Source organism: Silurus aristotelis (genome assembly GCF_946808225.1).
Source record: "Silurus aristotelis genome assembly, chromosome: 13".
In the NCBI taxonomy this organism is placed as follows: Eukaryota; Metazoa; Chordata; class Actinopteri; order Siluriformes; family Siluridae; genus Silurus; species Silurus aristotelis.
Genome location: NC_139586.1, coordinates 21,825,983 through 21,840,811, shown reverse-complemented (window position 1 = coordinate 21,840,811; position 14,829 = coordinate 21,825,983). Strand labels below are relative to the sequence as shown.

The 14,829-nt window shown below is 38.3% G+C and overlaps 1 protein-coding gene across 2 annotated transcripts; it reads right to left on the bottom strand.

The window, feature by feature from the left end:
• Nucleotides 1–1,402: 1,402 nt before the first annotated feature.
• lmnl3 (lamin L3) lies at nt 1,403–14,829 on the bottom strand. Of its 2 annotated transcripts, XM_083559210.1 has the most exons (12): nt 14,090–14,829; nt 12,371–12,527; nt 11,520–11,645; nt 10,905–11,075; nt 8,358–8,483; nt 7,317–7,537; nt 6,931–7,150; nt 6,258–6,365; nt 5,055–5,174; nt 4,557–4,667; nt 3,631–3,687; nt 1,403–2,212 (listed from the first exon to the last, which is right to left on the bottom strand). In XM_083559210.1, the coding sequence occupies exons 1-11, from the start codon at nt 14,488–14,490 to the stop codon at nt 3,649–3,651; spliced, it is 1,800 nt and encodes a 599-aa protein (XP_083415336.1). In that variant the 5' UTR covers nt 14,491–14,829; the 3' UTR covers nt 1,403–2,212; nt 3,631–3,648. The 2 variants fall into 2 exon arrangements, with proteins under 2 accessions (XP_083415336.1, XP_083415335.1); XM_083559209.1 differs by lacking the exon at nt 3,631–3,687.

The following is a 14,829-nucleotide window of genomic DNA, read 5'->3' as shown; positions in this document are numbered from 1 at the left end:
CAGAGTATATAGTATTAAAAACTTAAAAAGTATTCATTTAAGGTACATTTAGTGACAATTATGCGATTAATCATGATTAAATATTTGACCGCCCTAATGAATTTACATGTTAATGCCTACAAGTTTATCCCTAAATTCAGAGGAACCATATTTAAAAGGAAACCCATCCTCATCTGGGTGGCACTGAATGTCAATTTACTCCAGTTCCATCATTGTTAAGGTGTACTGTTCAGTGATTAGTGTTTAAATGTAGAATTGTACATGCAAATTGCAGTCTTAAGCCATTGCAGTAGACTGTTGATATTACAGTCCAAATCCATCCTCCTAGTTGAGTTGTTCAGTAAAAAAAACAACAACCTTTCTATGGAAACAGTCTCAGCTGCACAGAGTGGTCTCCAATTGAAGTCCATCCAGAGGTAGGACATATGGCAGGGGTGTTTAATCTTTTCCACAAAGGGCCAAAGTGGGTGCAGGTTTTCATTCCAACCAAGCAAGAGCCATGCCTGATAGTCATTGGAAAATAAAAAGAATTAGATGTAAACACTTATGTCTGGCCGTTGCTTGGTTACAATGAAAACCTGCACCCACACCGACACATTGTGGAAAAGATTGGACACTTTTGCCATAGGGGGAGGAACCAGGAAGAAGTGTTTATTCCTATTTAAGAATTCAGCAACACCTATTGCTCACATCTGGATAAAACCAAGCACATAGCTATGTAATCGCCATAGGCAAACTGGGGTAGTAGAATGGGTTACACCAAAAAGCTCAACGACAGTCATGTGGTACAGTCAATAGATACCAGACAATCCAAACTTCTGCCATACTAGCTCTGCCTTAGGTCAGCTGGATGGTTCAACACGCTACAGCTTCAAACCTACAGAGTGAAGCTGTAGAGTGTTGAACCATCCTGCATTCCTGAATCATGAAATAGGTGTCCATGGCCAAACAGTTTTATACAAGCTTAAGATTAGGCCAAGCATTAGATATTGTGTTGCACTTTGGAGCAGTGGAAACATGCTCTCTGGAGTGATTAATCTTGCTACACTATATGGAAGTCTGATGGATAAATCAGCATAAAGTAAATGCCAGGAGAACAATTACTACTGGAATGCAGAGTGCAAGTAGTAAAGATGGCTGGTGGAAGAATTTAGGTGTTTGGGCCACTTCAAATCAACTTGGGGAAGTGGTAGCTTAGTGGTTAAGATGTTGGCCTTTACATTGGAGGGTTGAGTTCAAAACCCCGTACTACCAATCTGCCATTGCTGGGCCCCTGAGTAAAGCCCTTAATCCACAACTGCACCGTTTTATAAATTAGTTTTAATTGCTGTGTGTATGGGTTTCTTTAAAATGTAAATTTCAAAAACATTTACAGGAAGATAATGAACACAACCACAAAGCATTACAGCATATTCTTTATTAAATGTATATATATAAAAAGTCTATACTTCAGGGAAATAAACTTAAATAGACAACAATGATATTAAATCAGTTCATCTTGAGGTCTCTGGGTGTTTTGACGTGTTCCACTTCAAATGTCAGGAAAACATATAAATTAAAAAAAAGTTAATTTGGTCACCTTGTAATAATCAAGGCTTCATAGTAATTAAATGATGAGTGTGTATATAAATTAATAACCATTATTCATGTGAGGAAAGAAAGTTTCACAGTAATATGTTACATAACAGGAAAATCAGGGGAAATGTTTTTCCTTAAAACATAATTCAGTATTGCTACATGTTTAACAGCTGTCTACCATGTTAATCCTCAGGAAACTTTCACCACATCTGGCTACAAACCATTCATCAGCTTAACATAAATAAAATATTATGTGCAAGTACAGCAAGTGCAAAACAAATATGGCAATATGGCATGCCAGGGGAAATAAATAGCGAACAACAGGCATTGAAAAGACCAGGGAAGGAAAATTTGTAACCTAATATGCTGGTCTTAATTTAGTCTTTGCCCTAAATATACCTCATTAAACGTGTTCATGTGAATGAGACGAGGCCTTTATGGCCCTTTTCTGGTTTTGGGCCCTGGGATAAGAAACACATTTTGCTGCAAGAAACTTTTCAACACATGGTGGTTAAATGTATGAAACTATTTGTGTAAAAGATGTGGAGTGTCTACATCTCTCTCCAGCGTATACGTCAGGGGATGATGGCAGTTACATCACTGCACAGCTGGCCTCCTGATTTGGTGTAAAACCCTGTTTAAAAAAAATAATAATTATTAACAATAATAGTGCATTCTATGTTACTGAGCAAAGAAAATAGGTTTCAGTACTGTTACACACCCTTACTGATCTCAATTTTCCTTAGTGAACATTTTTTTTTTACTTTTAACATCAACATCCTTATTTTCTAAACTCAATCAATTGTAAAGAAAGAACATTTGTTAAGCCGCTGAGGTCTCAGGATTCATGTATGATCTGGACTCACCCAGAAATGACTGCAATCTGATGGATTGTTGGATGAAGCCATTTGTAAATATAAGCATTTAAATTGCATCTTTTAAAATTTACTTTATTAAGTCGATTAGACCATTTATATTTCAGCGTTTTGTTTTCACTTGAAATGTACTGATTGTTAAATCGATCGATTAATTGAAAGGATAGATAGATAGATAGATAGATAGATAGATAGATAGATAGATAGATAGATAGATAGATAGATAGATAGATAGATAGATAGATAGATAGATAGATAGATAGATAGATAGATAGATAGATAGATAGATAGATCAGTGTGCTTGTTAAGATTTTTTTGCTTATTCAACTACAATTGAATGAGCAACAAAAATCGAAACAAGCACACTCCAGAATCTAGTGGAACATCTTGTTCATGTTCCAGGTTGCAGCTAAAATAGTATGCAGAAGCTTTCAAGCAAGTGTATTCAAGTCAATAAAGACCCGTCAATTGGTAGATGCACAACATTCCTGTTTCATTTGATCTGTCCAGAAGTAGAAAGGACATGCCAAAAAACCACTGCAGAACCGGATTTATTAGGGCGATTGCTCATCTTTGGCACACCACTAAAACAGACATGGAAGACTATGGTTCTGCCACAGCAGGATTCCTGAGGCATTGAACAGCACATTAATCCGTGTTTGTGCACCTTGTTCAAATATAGTGTACATGCACAACGTATGCAAAATCATCCTCTAATCTACACGTACTGTTGCTGGTCCAGCCGCTTCATTCAAATCTTATACGATTTCAGCATCACCTCAGTCTTGCAAGTCAGGTTCTTGTTATTTTGGCAAGCAGGTAATGAACCACACACACACACACACACACACACACACACACACACACACACACACACACACACACACACACACACACACACACACACACACACACACACACACACACACACACACACACACACACACACACACACACACACACACAGATAACTGGGGCAGTGAGAGACTAGGAATGGTAGACAGATGTAGTAAACCAATTACAATGTTTATGAAGACGGAATTCAGTCAATAAATATAATGAGAGCCACAAAGCAAAGCAGTGCTTAAAAGAAAAAAAAAAGCATCATGCTGTTAATGGGAAGCTTCAAAATGCAAAAGCATGTGTTACAATCATGCCGGCATCACCAGAGTCTCACCTAGTGTGCTGGGACAGGTCAGGAAAGAGCACAGCATTTCTTTTTCTTTCTTTTCACCTTTTCATTGCAAAAGACATGAAAAGTGGACTTAAGTAGACAGATTACTGACCGCACAACAGAAGTCAAATGTTTATTCGGACCCAATTGATCTCAACATTGATTAGCCAACGTGTGTAGAAGTCTTTGCAAAAGTGCTCTGGTAATGTCTTAAATATTTTATAGCAAAGCTATGTTCATGTACGTGATGTGATTTTTGATAAACCACCAATTATACTATAGGCAACGTAAATCAACCGATTTGATAAATAATCGACACGATCGATCAAGAAAAAACTACTGTACATCTTTCAACTGATATCAGCAGGACCAGCAAATTCCTAAGTGTGTGAAACCTGGAACAGGTGAGCTTACACTAAAATGTGTGTTTTGTCCCATATACATTGCTGTGTGTAACATTTTAGTTTTGTGTAACTTTGTGGCTGTATTGCTTTATTAGAGCAACCAGTTTCAGTGCCATATAATCGAAGCTCTACTTTTTAATGTAAGAAGAAAGTCAGCATCAACTAGATTAATTGGAATTGATGCAGGATTAAACAAAACCTAGATTTTTTAATACAAGTCTAAAAAAATAAAATAATGAATGACATATTTAAACATTAATCTAAACATTCCTGAACAGTAATAATAATACAATTGGGTAAGTTTCCACCCTTTATGAGATTTGGCACAATTCTTAGTGGCTCCATGGTTTATATGTGGCTCTGACTACTTTTGGGGTGGTTTATCAAAGTATTAACAGAATAAAGAAACTCTTATTTGCAAAACAAACAAACAATAAATAAATAAATAAACCCCCCCACAGTAATATCCTTTAAACAACACTTTGGAATGTGGGCATTTGTAAACAAAATCAACCAAAAGGTTACCTGGCGACGGAGATGAATCTCTGACCCGCCACTGCTCTCTTCGTCCAGATCCTCTTCGGAATCTCCATCTGTATGACCCTGCATGCGCACCACGCAGCGCTCTGCCGTTTCCTGAAAACGCACAAATGCTTTAATGCGATTATTCAGACCTGCAAAGTATTAAAAAGTAAATTTTTAATACTTTGGCATCTTTGCGGGTCTGAATAATAGCATTAAAACATTTGTGCAGTTATTCTGACCAGCAACATTTTTTTAATCATGATCCATAATTTTTAAAACATTATGACTAGAAAAGAAAGTTCATAAAGTCTCATTAATGCAGAGAAAATATGACACTTGTGCGAGAGCCTGCCAGGATAGAGAGATCTCTTCCATGAGAAGAAAATGGAAAAAAACTTTTACAGCATATTAACCGTACGAACATGCGAAGATTTAGGAACATACTAACCCTAACACCTAAACTTAACCTCTAATGTAGAGGAAATAAATTAGCCTTACTTCACTGTACAGATTGAGAAGAGACACCCGGACATCGCTCACTGCTCCCCATGTCTTTGGACTCCTCAGGACCAGATCGGTTGGGGGGTTCTGCTCCACTCGAGCTCCTGCAGACCAGATCTGAACAAGTGAAAAACATCAAAAATAACGTCAAAGGATGAAACATTAAGCCTGGTGCCATCGATTTTGATTATCAAAGTCGAAAGTCATTTCACTTTATAAACTAAATATTTGGCAGCGATGGTGTTTTTCCAGAATTAGATCAGGTAATAACTATGTCAGTTAGATCACTGATATTATTGTATCAATATTTACGTTTTTTGAAGGGAGACTTTAAAATGATTTACCTATAATTGATAGGCAATTATATTATTGATCATAATAATAATTGATAATTAAGTCTTGGCCATAATTTGCATGAGGAACAAAATAATGATGTGCAGACCGATCTAAATAAAGTGGGATTATAATACAAATTCAAATGTGTATAAATATACTGGGTTTTATGAAAACCAATTTGGGCAAAAAAAAAAAAAAACGAATAAATTGTTTTGATTTTTATTTGTATAGCGCTTTTAAGAATTGACACCTTCACAGAGATAAAGCAGTTATAAATTTGTATAAAATAACATACAAATTTAGACTATAAAGTATGTTCTTTATAATTGTAAGTTTATCTCTAATGATCAAGCCAGTGGCCAAAAACTCCCTGAGATGTATTGAGAAAAACTTGAGAAAACAGAAAAACTTTTCTTTGACTTTCAGTCAAGATGTGTACGGTTTCAATTAACACACGGTTTAGAAATAATTACAGAAAGCAAGATGTTTTTCTGAGAACAGTCAACAGAAAGGCATTGAACTTTGGATTCAAAGTTCAAGAAGTAAAAGTCCCAGGTACACCAAGCTGCCTCTCTTAACCCATAGCTGCTCAGTTGTATAAATGAGACAAACGTAAATCTCTGGATAATAGCATCTAAAATGCCACAAATGTAAATGTTGAATGATCACACCTTAACCATGCCAATGCTTTTTCCAGGCCGCCACATTTAAACTCCCCTGCTTAAAGCCTGGCACTCAGATTTAAAGCACTGGGATCGGATTCTGATTGTATAACCCTTATGTCAAAACTTACTGGACTTCAAGAGCTCGCCATTCATATCAACTCATCTCGAAACATTAATGTTACACTGTGCATATTTTCACCGTCAGTGTTTGTCCAGGACCCAGAATGTAGGATGCAGGGATCTTAAAGATGATGTCAGGACCTCCTGGTTGACTTCTTCTCACTATCCAGCCTCCTATTGGTTGATCCTGAAACAAGATCCATCAAAATGAGGCTGAAATACAACTATTTATTCATTGAATCAGTAAATATTTGATCAGCGTCGCTGTGAATCTGTAGTCAAATATTGACAAAGATATGCATTCAAACTAAAAAACACAAGACAGTTACATCCAAAATGAATAAAAAAAAAAAAAAAAAAGATAAATAAGTGTCAGGTGGCATCAGTGATTCACCTCTAGAGGCCGCTCTTGTACTGTATAGTGCAACCTGAAAAAACGTCTGTAATGGATTTTTGCGATAGCCGATAATCCCAATAATTAACTATAGTTGAATATTTATTGACAAACCCGATCGACGTATGAAATAACGATGTATGGTGGCAAAACTAGCTGCTGCACCACTGTGCTCCCCAAAATAATTTTTATTGCAATAATTGCATTTACTATAGAAAATAAGCAAATATTCTAAGAAAATTATAGTTTTACACATTTTGAGTTAACCATCCAGTAATAATTCAGAAAAAATCTTATTACAGACTAAAGCCCCAAAGATCTCTATACATAACCTAGAAACATTTTCAGAAGGTCCTACCAGATCAGAGTTGTTCTTGAGCCTTATGAAGTTTCCATTAAGGTCTATCTCGTCAATGGACAAACAGCCACGAGCAGACGCATGCTGGGACACTTTGTAGCTCGGAGAAAGACCCGTCCCACCCTCGTGTTTCCGTTTCTTCCCCCAGCCTTTGCGTGTGGCATGGACATGTGTACGCGAGACAGGAGCATGCTGAGAGGGACTCGGGGAAAGATTGAGTCTGGACAGGAAAAAAAAATTTTAAAAATGGCGAACACATTTTTACAATACTCTCTTGTCTAACATAACAAGGAAGTTTAAATACCCCAAATCTTAAATACTCTCTTCAACAGTTAACCTGTTATACAAAGCGGTCTTGTTTTGTAGCTATATGCTTCATGTCTTACCGTTTCTCCTCTCCTTCCAGCATCTTGCGGTAGGCATTGATCTCCATGTCCAGCATGAGTTTGATGTCTAGCAGACTCTGGTACTCTTCTAGCTGTGCCTGCATTTGCTGTCTCATGTCCGCCATCTCTTGTTCCTTTTGGGAGAGCCGTTGTTGGCTGAGCTGCCTCTCGCGGTCCAGAGCTCGCTCCAGGTCCTGCACTCGGGCCTCCAGCTCACGGTTCTTACACACACACACACACACACACACACACACACACACACACACACACACACACACACACACACACACACACACACACACACACACACACACACACACACTTACTTTTACTCTACTCATCAATAATATAATTTTTGCTATCCCAATTGCATGTTTAAAGACGGACACTAGTTAAAGATTAAATGTTGACTCATTTGAACATAGAGTTTAGTAAAGCCATATACCCATTTGCCTGCTTTAAAATTTTTGTGACAAAGTCATTACTTAAGCTTGAAATACACACATAAAAGATTAATGCTTGACTAGTTTATCAATGTGGAACACTAAACAACAACTTACTACCAAAACCAATTGATAAACACTTTCTATGTGGCCAACAAGACAGTTAAAAAAAACTAAACAAAAAACAAAAAAAAAAACACCCAACAAACTGGAGACACAATTAACGATTAGAAATTGTCATTAATTGTTAATAAAACAATTAGAAATCTGTAAAGGCGGACCAATTATTCGGTTTTGCTGATTAACCGATAGTTGATTATGGAAAATAAAATCAAAGCAAATCAAAACAAGAGCGGCCTCTAGAGGCGAATCACTGACGCCACATGTTTGATTTAACAAGTGAGATATTTATTAATAGTATAATTTATGAATGAATATATTTATTTCTTTATGAATTAATATATTTATTTCTGTTTTTAACCAGTATCCATAAAAAAGAAAAAATCTGTTGAATCATCGGTTTTCGGCAAGTACGATCCTACCTAGCTATCAGAATCGGCAAAATCCGTCGGTCGACCTCTAGTAATCTGTGCCCTACCTGTTTCTGTAGGCTGCTAATCTGCTTAGACTGGGACTCCACTTTTATTCTGGTTCCTTCCAGCTCTTCTCTGGTAGATGTGGCATAATCACTGTTCTTCAAAGCCACCTGCTTGGCATTTTCCAACTGTAATGAAATCTTTAATCAAAACTTCCCATATGAACAATATGAACAAATGTTTGTGAACACTGGACCATACGATTTATATATTTCTGAACATCCCATTCCACATTTAGTCCCCACTTTCTGTTATAATTAACCTCCACTCTTCTGGGAAGATGCTACACTTGCTTTTGGAGTGTGTTTGTGGAGATTTGTGCTCGTTCAGCCACAAGGGTGTTATTAAATTCAGTACCTGAACTTGTTCATCTGTTCAGTAGGGTTGAGCTCTATAGACTCATCCACTACAGCCCATTTAAACAATGGAGCTCACTTAGTGCACCGTCATGCTGGAACAGGTTTGGGTCTCTGTGTTCAAGTAAAAGAAGATTCTATACAATTGTGCACTTCCAACATTGTAATAACAGTTTGGGGAAGAATTAAGTACTACTGGAAAAGTCAGGTGTCCCAATACCTTTGTCCATATAATGTACATGTTTATCATCTACATACTTGCTGTTACATGTAAATATTCGTTGTAATATGTACAGTGGGTACGGAAAGTATTCAGACCCCCTTAAATTTTTCACTTTTTGTTATATTGCAGCCATTTGCTAAAATCATTTAAGTTCATTTCTTTTCCTCATGAATGTACACATAGCACCCTATACTGACAGAAAAACACAGAATTGTTGACCTTTTTGCAGATTTATTAAAAAAGAAAAACTGAAATATCACTTGGTCCTAAGTATTCAGACCCTTTGCTGTGACACTCATATATTTAACTCAGGTGCTCTCCATTTCTTCTGATCATCCTTGAGATGGTTCTACACCTTCATTTGAGTCCAGAAATTTTTTATTATACTGATTGGACTTGATTAGGAAAGCCACACACCTGTTTATATAAGACCTTTCAGATCACAATGCATGTCAGAGCAAATGAGAATCATTAAGGTCAAAGGAACTGCCTGAAGAGCTCAGAGACAGAATTGTGGCAAGGGACAGATCTGGCCAAGGTTCCAAAAAATTTTTTGCTGCACTTAAGGTTCCTAAGAGCACAGTGGCCTCCATAATCCTCAAATGGAAGACGTTTGGGACGACCAGAACCATTCCTAGAGCTGGCCGACCGGCCAAACTGAGCTATCGGGGGAGAAGAGCCTTGGTGAGAGAGGTAAAGAAGAACCCAAAGATCAGTGTCCAAAAACCAGGCACTGCTCATCACCTGTCCATTACAGTCTCAACAATTAAGCATGGTGGTGGCAGCATCATGCTGTGGGGGTGTTTTTCAGCTGCAGGGACAGGACGACTGGTTGCAATCAAGGGAAAGATGAATGCGGCCAAGCACAGGGATATCCTGGACGAAAACCTTCTCCAGAGTGCTTTGGACCTCAGACTGGGCTGAAGGTTTACCTTCCAACAAGACAATGACCCTAAGCACACAGCTAAAATAAAGATGGAGTGGCTTCACAACAACTCTGTGACTGTTCTTGAATGGCCCAGCCAGAGCAATGACTTAAACCCAATTGAGCATCTCTGGAGAGACCTAAAAATAGCTGTCCACCAACGTTTACCGTCCAACTTGACAGAACTGGAGAGGATCTGCAAGGAGGAATGGCAGAGGATCCCTGAATCCAGGTGTGAAAAACTTGTTGCATCCTTCCCAAAAAGACTCCTGGCTGTATTAGATCAAAAGGGGGCTTCTACTAAATACTGAGCAAAGGGTCTGAATACTTAGGACCATGTGATATTTTAGTTTTTCTTTTTTAATAAATCTGCAACAGTGTCAACAATTCTGTGTTTTTCTGTCAATATAGGGTGCTATGTGTACATTCATGAGGAAAAGAAATGAACTTAAATAATTTTAGCAAATGGCTGCAAAATAAAAAAGAGTGAAAAATTTAAGGGGGTCTGAATACTTTCCGTACCCACTGTATATGTAAAATTATGCAATGGAATACGACTGCCATATGGTTTATTCTGATGGGATGTCAAGTTTGTGTGTACAGTAGGTTTAATGATTTGGGCTGTGCTTCTTGTTCTTTCTTGGCAGCTTGTGCTATGTGTAGGTACATCTGTGACTATGTGATGCAATTTGTACACTGACCTTCTTGTGTGCAGGATACAGCAAAAAAACTACATGTTTTTGTCTTGTGTTTTTTATATAAATAAAAAAAATAAATCTATTCCACTGTTATGAAATATGGTGATTGAAAAATTCCTTCAATCACCATATTTCTTAGACTTAATTTGTTTAGTTACACCATCTTGCATCCCCCCCCCCCCCTCCTTTTTTGTTGTGTTTTTGCCCAACAGTAAACAAAACGTGATTTTTGTTGAATATTACACTTGGCAAATATATTATGTGCAAGTGTGCCCTCAATATTTTAAGTCATATTTCAAATAATAAACATGCACTAATTCAGAGTTCCAGGTACCCTGAATGTTTACCTTAGCATTAAAGGTACGCTCCAGATCGTCTTTATACTGCTGGATCTGGGATTCGTGCTCTTGCCGTAGTTGCTGCATGGCATCTGCCAACTTGCTCTCAAACTCCTTCTGCCTTCCTGAGTCCACCTCCACCAGACGACTCTCGTACCGAGTTCGCATCTCCCGCACTTCCTGCAGGCAATATTTAGGATTGCATTTATATTTCTTATACTTTCAGTGGTTTGAAATATTGGCTATTTACACTCAATGTTATGATGCATTTGGACAGTTGTGTGTCTAAATATTTGCACAATGGTTTCATTTTTATACGAAGATGAATACATTTTAAATATTAATCATAATATATATATCATTATATTTTGGCAATCATAATATATCACAATTAATATCAAAGTAGAGAACAGGAACTACCTTGTTTTGTGGATATTCCTAACATTAAACAACATAAATGAATGTATTGCAATTGATTTCTTAATAAAGCTCTAAATTAGTACTATTAATAATAAATATGAATTTCTTTTTTATTTTATGGGTAATTTTAATGTACAAGTAGTTAGTCAATGTAAAAATAAATAAATAAATAAATGCACATGAATAGAATGCATCGTTTCCCACCTGTTCGTTGAGCTGCTTCTGGAACTCCATCTGCTCATGAAGGGTCTGCATCTGGTTCTCCGAGTCGACTCGACGAAGCATTTCGGAATTGACCTGAGCTTTGGCATTCTGCAAGGCTGCATCCAGCTACACAAAGAATGGTATATGCATAGAAGAAAACTGAGTGCAAGAAAGACTACTTCTTAATACTCAACATCCCAATGAGTTTTCTTCTTTTATTCTAGTAACAATACCAGACAAACCCAAGTGTTTTGAGAACGACATGCTGCTGTTCTGGAGCAACAATGGTTTAGAAGTAGAAAGTCAAAGAAATAAATACAAACAAATAGCAAGCACAAGACAATAAGCCTTCATTTAAAAAGCTTACAACAGCAGAAAATCACATCAGGGTGCACTCCTGTCAGCCAAGAACAAGAACATACACAGACCAGGCACAACTGTATGGCCACCAATCAGACATAACATTATAATCACGTGTCTAATATTGTGTTGGTCCCCTTTTTTCTTTAAAAACAGTCCTGACCCATCAAGCATTAACTTCTTCAGCAATTGTCGCGTCTGTTGGATCGGACCATGACTTGAACGGACATTTTTTTTTTTGCCTGCTGCCGTTCAAACTGTACTCTCCGGCATTTCCCAAGCGGCTGCGTTATCTTGCCTTCACGTTAACCCGTAACCCGATCAGCCCAACCCAAGTTGTCAACAAATTGCATAATCGATTATTATTGATTTGATCAATTAGTTGTTGCAGCCCTACATTTAACCATTCCAACACTAACAAGTCAGCTTAATAGCCATCTTTATCTGGCAGTTGTTTTAATATTTAAATAAAGTTTAATTGTACAACTCACATTTTCCACTTGTGTTGTGAGTTCTGAAACATCCTTTTCCAGTCGGCGATTAGCTGCTAGTAAATTAGCATAATCGGCCTCTTTGGAGTTCAGCGCAGCTTCAAGATTTCGCCAGCGCTCCACTGCATTGCTCAACTCAGCCTCTTTCTTGTTATTTCTGTGAAACAAAACTGAAGTTAGAACAAAATAATAATTTTTTTTTTCTTCTCTTTTCTCCAACAGGAGGCAGTTTGACATTTTATTCTCCAACATGCCTCACTGATTTCACCTCATGGTCTGAGAGTGTGAACATTGCCTATACACACCTGCACCAGGAAGGGAGAAGAAAGTCATAGAGCAGAACCCTTATTCTACACAAGCGTAATACTTAGACACTGTTTTTACACCTTATTGTACGGGGACATTATAACACCAACAATTTCTATTCCTGTCAAATTTCATGCTCATCTTTTTCCACTGATGTCCTACTGGGAAATTGCTATCATGATTATAAATGATGTTTAATAAGAGAAAATAGTCGAAGAACATAAAAGGAGTAATAGTTGGTTTCACAGTTAGAATTGTAAGAAACTGCAAGCAAGGGTATTTATTCCCACTGACCATTTTTCTGTGACATTTAACATCATATTAATGTGAAATCCAGTGCAGAAGTAGTAAAAACTGCATGTTGAAGGCAGTTATACGATGCAGCTGTGGAGACCTGGCTCAGCTAGTTTGTGATTTAGGGGATGACAACACATTGGTGTTGATAGCAGTATTAGCATAACCCAGAGCTTGGCATGGCCTAAATGGAGGGGTATTTTTTTTTTTTTAAACAAATTTGCCTGGTCCTGTTTCCCATATCATTATTTACTGCCCGAACCCACTGAGTCCCTGAACAAGCGGATGCTACAAATGTCATAAATGCGTCACACATTCGTGTCCTACGGGTTTTAGATCAGACTGCTTGCCCACAACGGCATCAAATCTTATGCAACCTTGCCGTTTTCAATTTTTTTACTGGATTCCAGTCCTGATGTACACCTCTAATTACAACCAGATGTCCCGAGGAAATTTTTTTTAAATAATAATATCTTCAATTCAGTTTAATATCTATACAATTTTAACAATGGACACTGTCCAAAATAGATAAATAGGTTAAAAAATATGAATTTACAAGTAAATGTTTATCTTAAACGAGTGAGCCAGTAGCACCAGTAGCAAGTAAAAACTCCCCGAGATGGTAAGAGAAAGAAACCTCGAGAAGAACCAGAGTCAAAAGGAAACCCATTCTCATCTGGGTGGCACCAACTGTCCATTTTTCATAGTTCATTGTTGAGGTCAGTCAAACAGTTGCGGACACCAAACAATTACACTAATCATCACCCATGTCATTATATTAACCCCCACTCTTCTATGAAGGTTTCTTAACCAATTTTGGTGTGGATTTAATCTGTAAACACCAGTACTAGTGCGGTCAGACACTAAAGTCAGTTGAGAAGACCTGGAGCACACACAAGTCCTTCCAGTGCATCCTGCAAGTGCAATGGGGTCAGGTTTGGATATTTGTACAGATCTTCATGGATCTGGATTTGTGCACAGGTGTCATTGTCATGCTGGAACAGGTTTGGGCCTATTAGATCTAATGAAATAGTAATGCAAACAGAATCCAAGTTTGTGTTGGAAGACTGATGTATCTATAGCCAATGCTTTTGTTTTGATACAAGTGTTCTTGTGTACCTGGTCACAAGCTTGCGATGATCTTCACACAGTTGGCTGTACTCTATCTGGAGCCTGGCTCGCTCATTCGCGGTATTATCCAGGGTTTTCCTGGCGTCGGCCAGCTCAGTCTCATACAACAGACGTACATTCTTCAGCTCCCTGGTCGTGGTCTCCTCCTTTTCCTCCAGGAGGAGCCGCATGGACGATTTCTCGTTCTCGAGCTGACGCACGCGCTCGATGTAGTTGGCGAGGCGGTCGTTGAGCTGCCGCAGGTCCTCCTTCTCCTGCAGGCGGCTCAGGCGGGTGGGACTTACCGAGGACGGAGAGCCTCCGGCGGCCACGGCAGCACCGGCGGTGGCGCTGCGTCTTCCGGAGCGCGTTGGGCGGCCGGCTGAAGTCTCAGGAGTGGACGTGATCATGGCGGCTCGCTTGGTTCTTCTCCCACACACACGTAATGACCTGCTCTTTAATGGAGCACTGTTCCTCTGAAAGCGCTCTTCAACCTCTCAAACTCCTAAACCGCAACTACTGGATCATCATAATAAATAAACGCAATCCAGGCTGTCAATATGTCGTATGTCCGTAATACAGCGAAAACACACAAGACAAATTATAAACAACTCCTACAATATTATTTCAGTAAAAACCCTGCTCATGCTGTTTCCTCCACGGAATGTCAGTTTTATCCCGTACAGCTGGGAAAGAATTGATGGCACCCAATGAGCGCCGTGACGTCACATCACAAGAACGAAGGCACG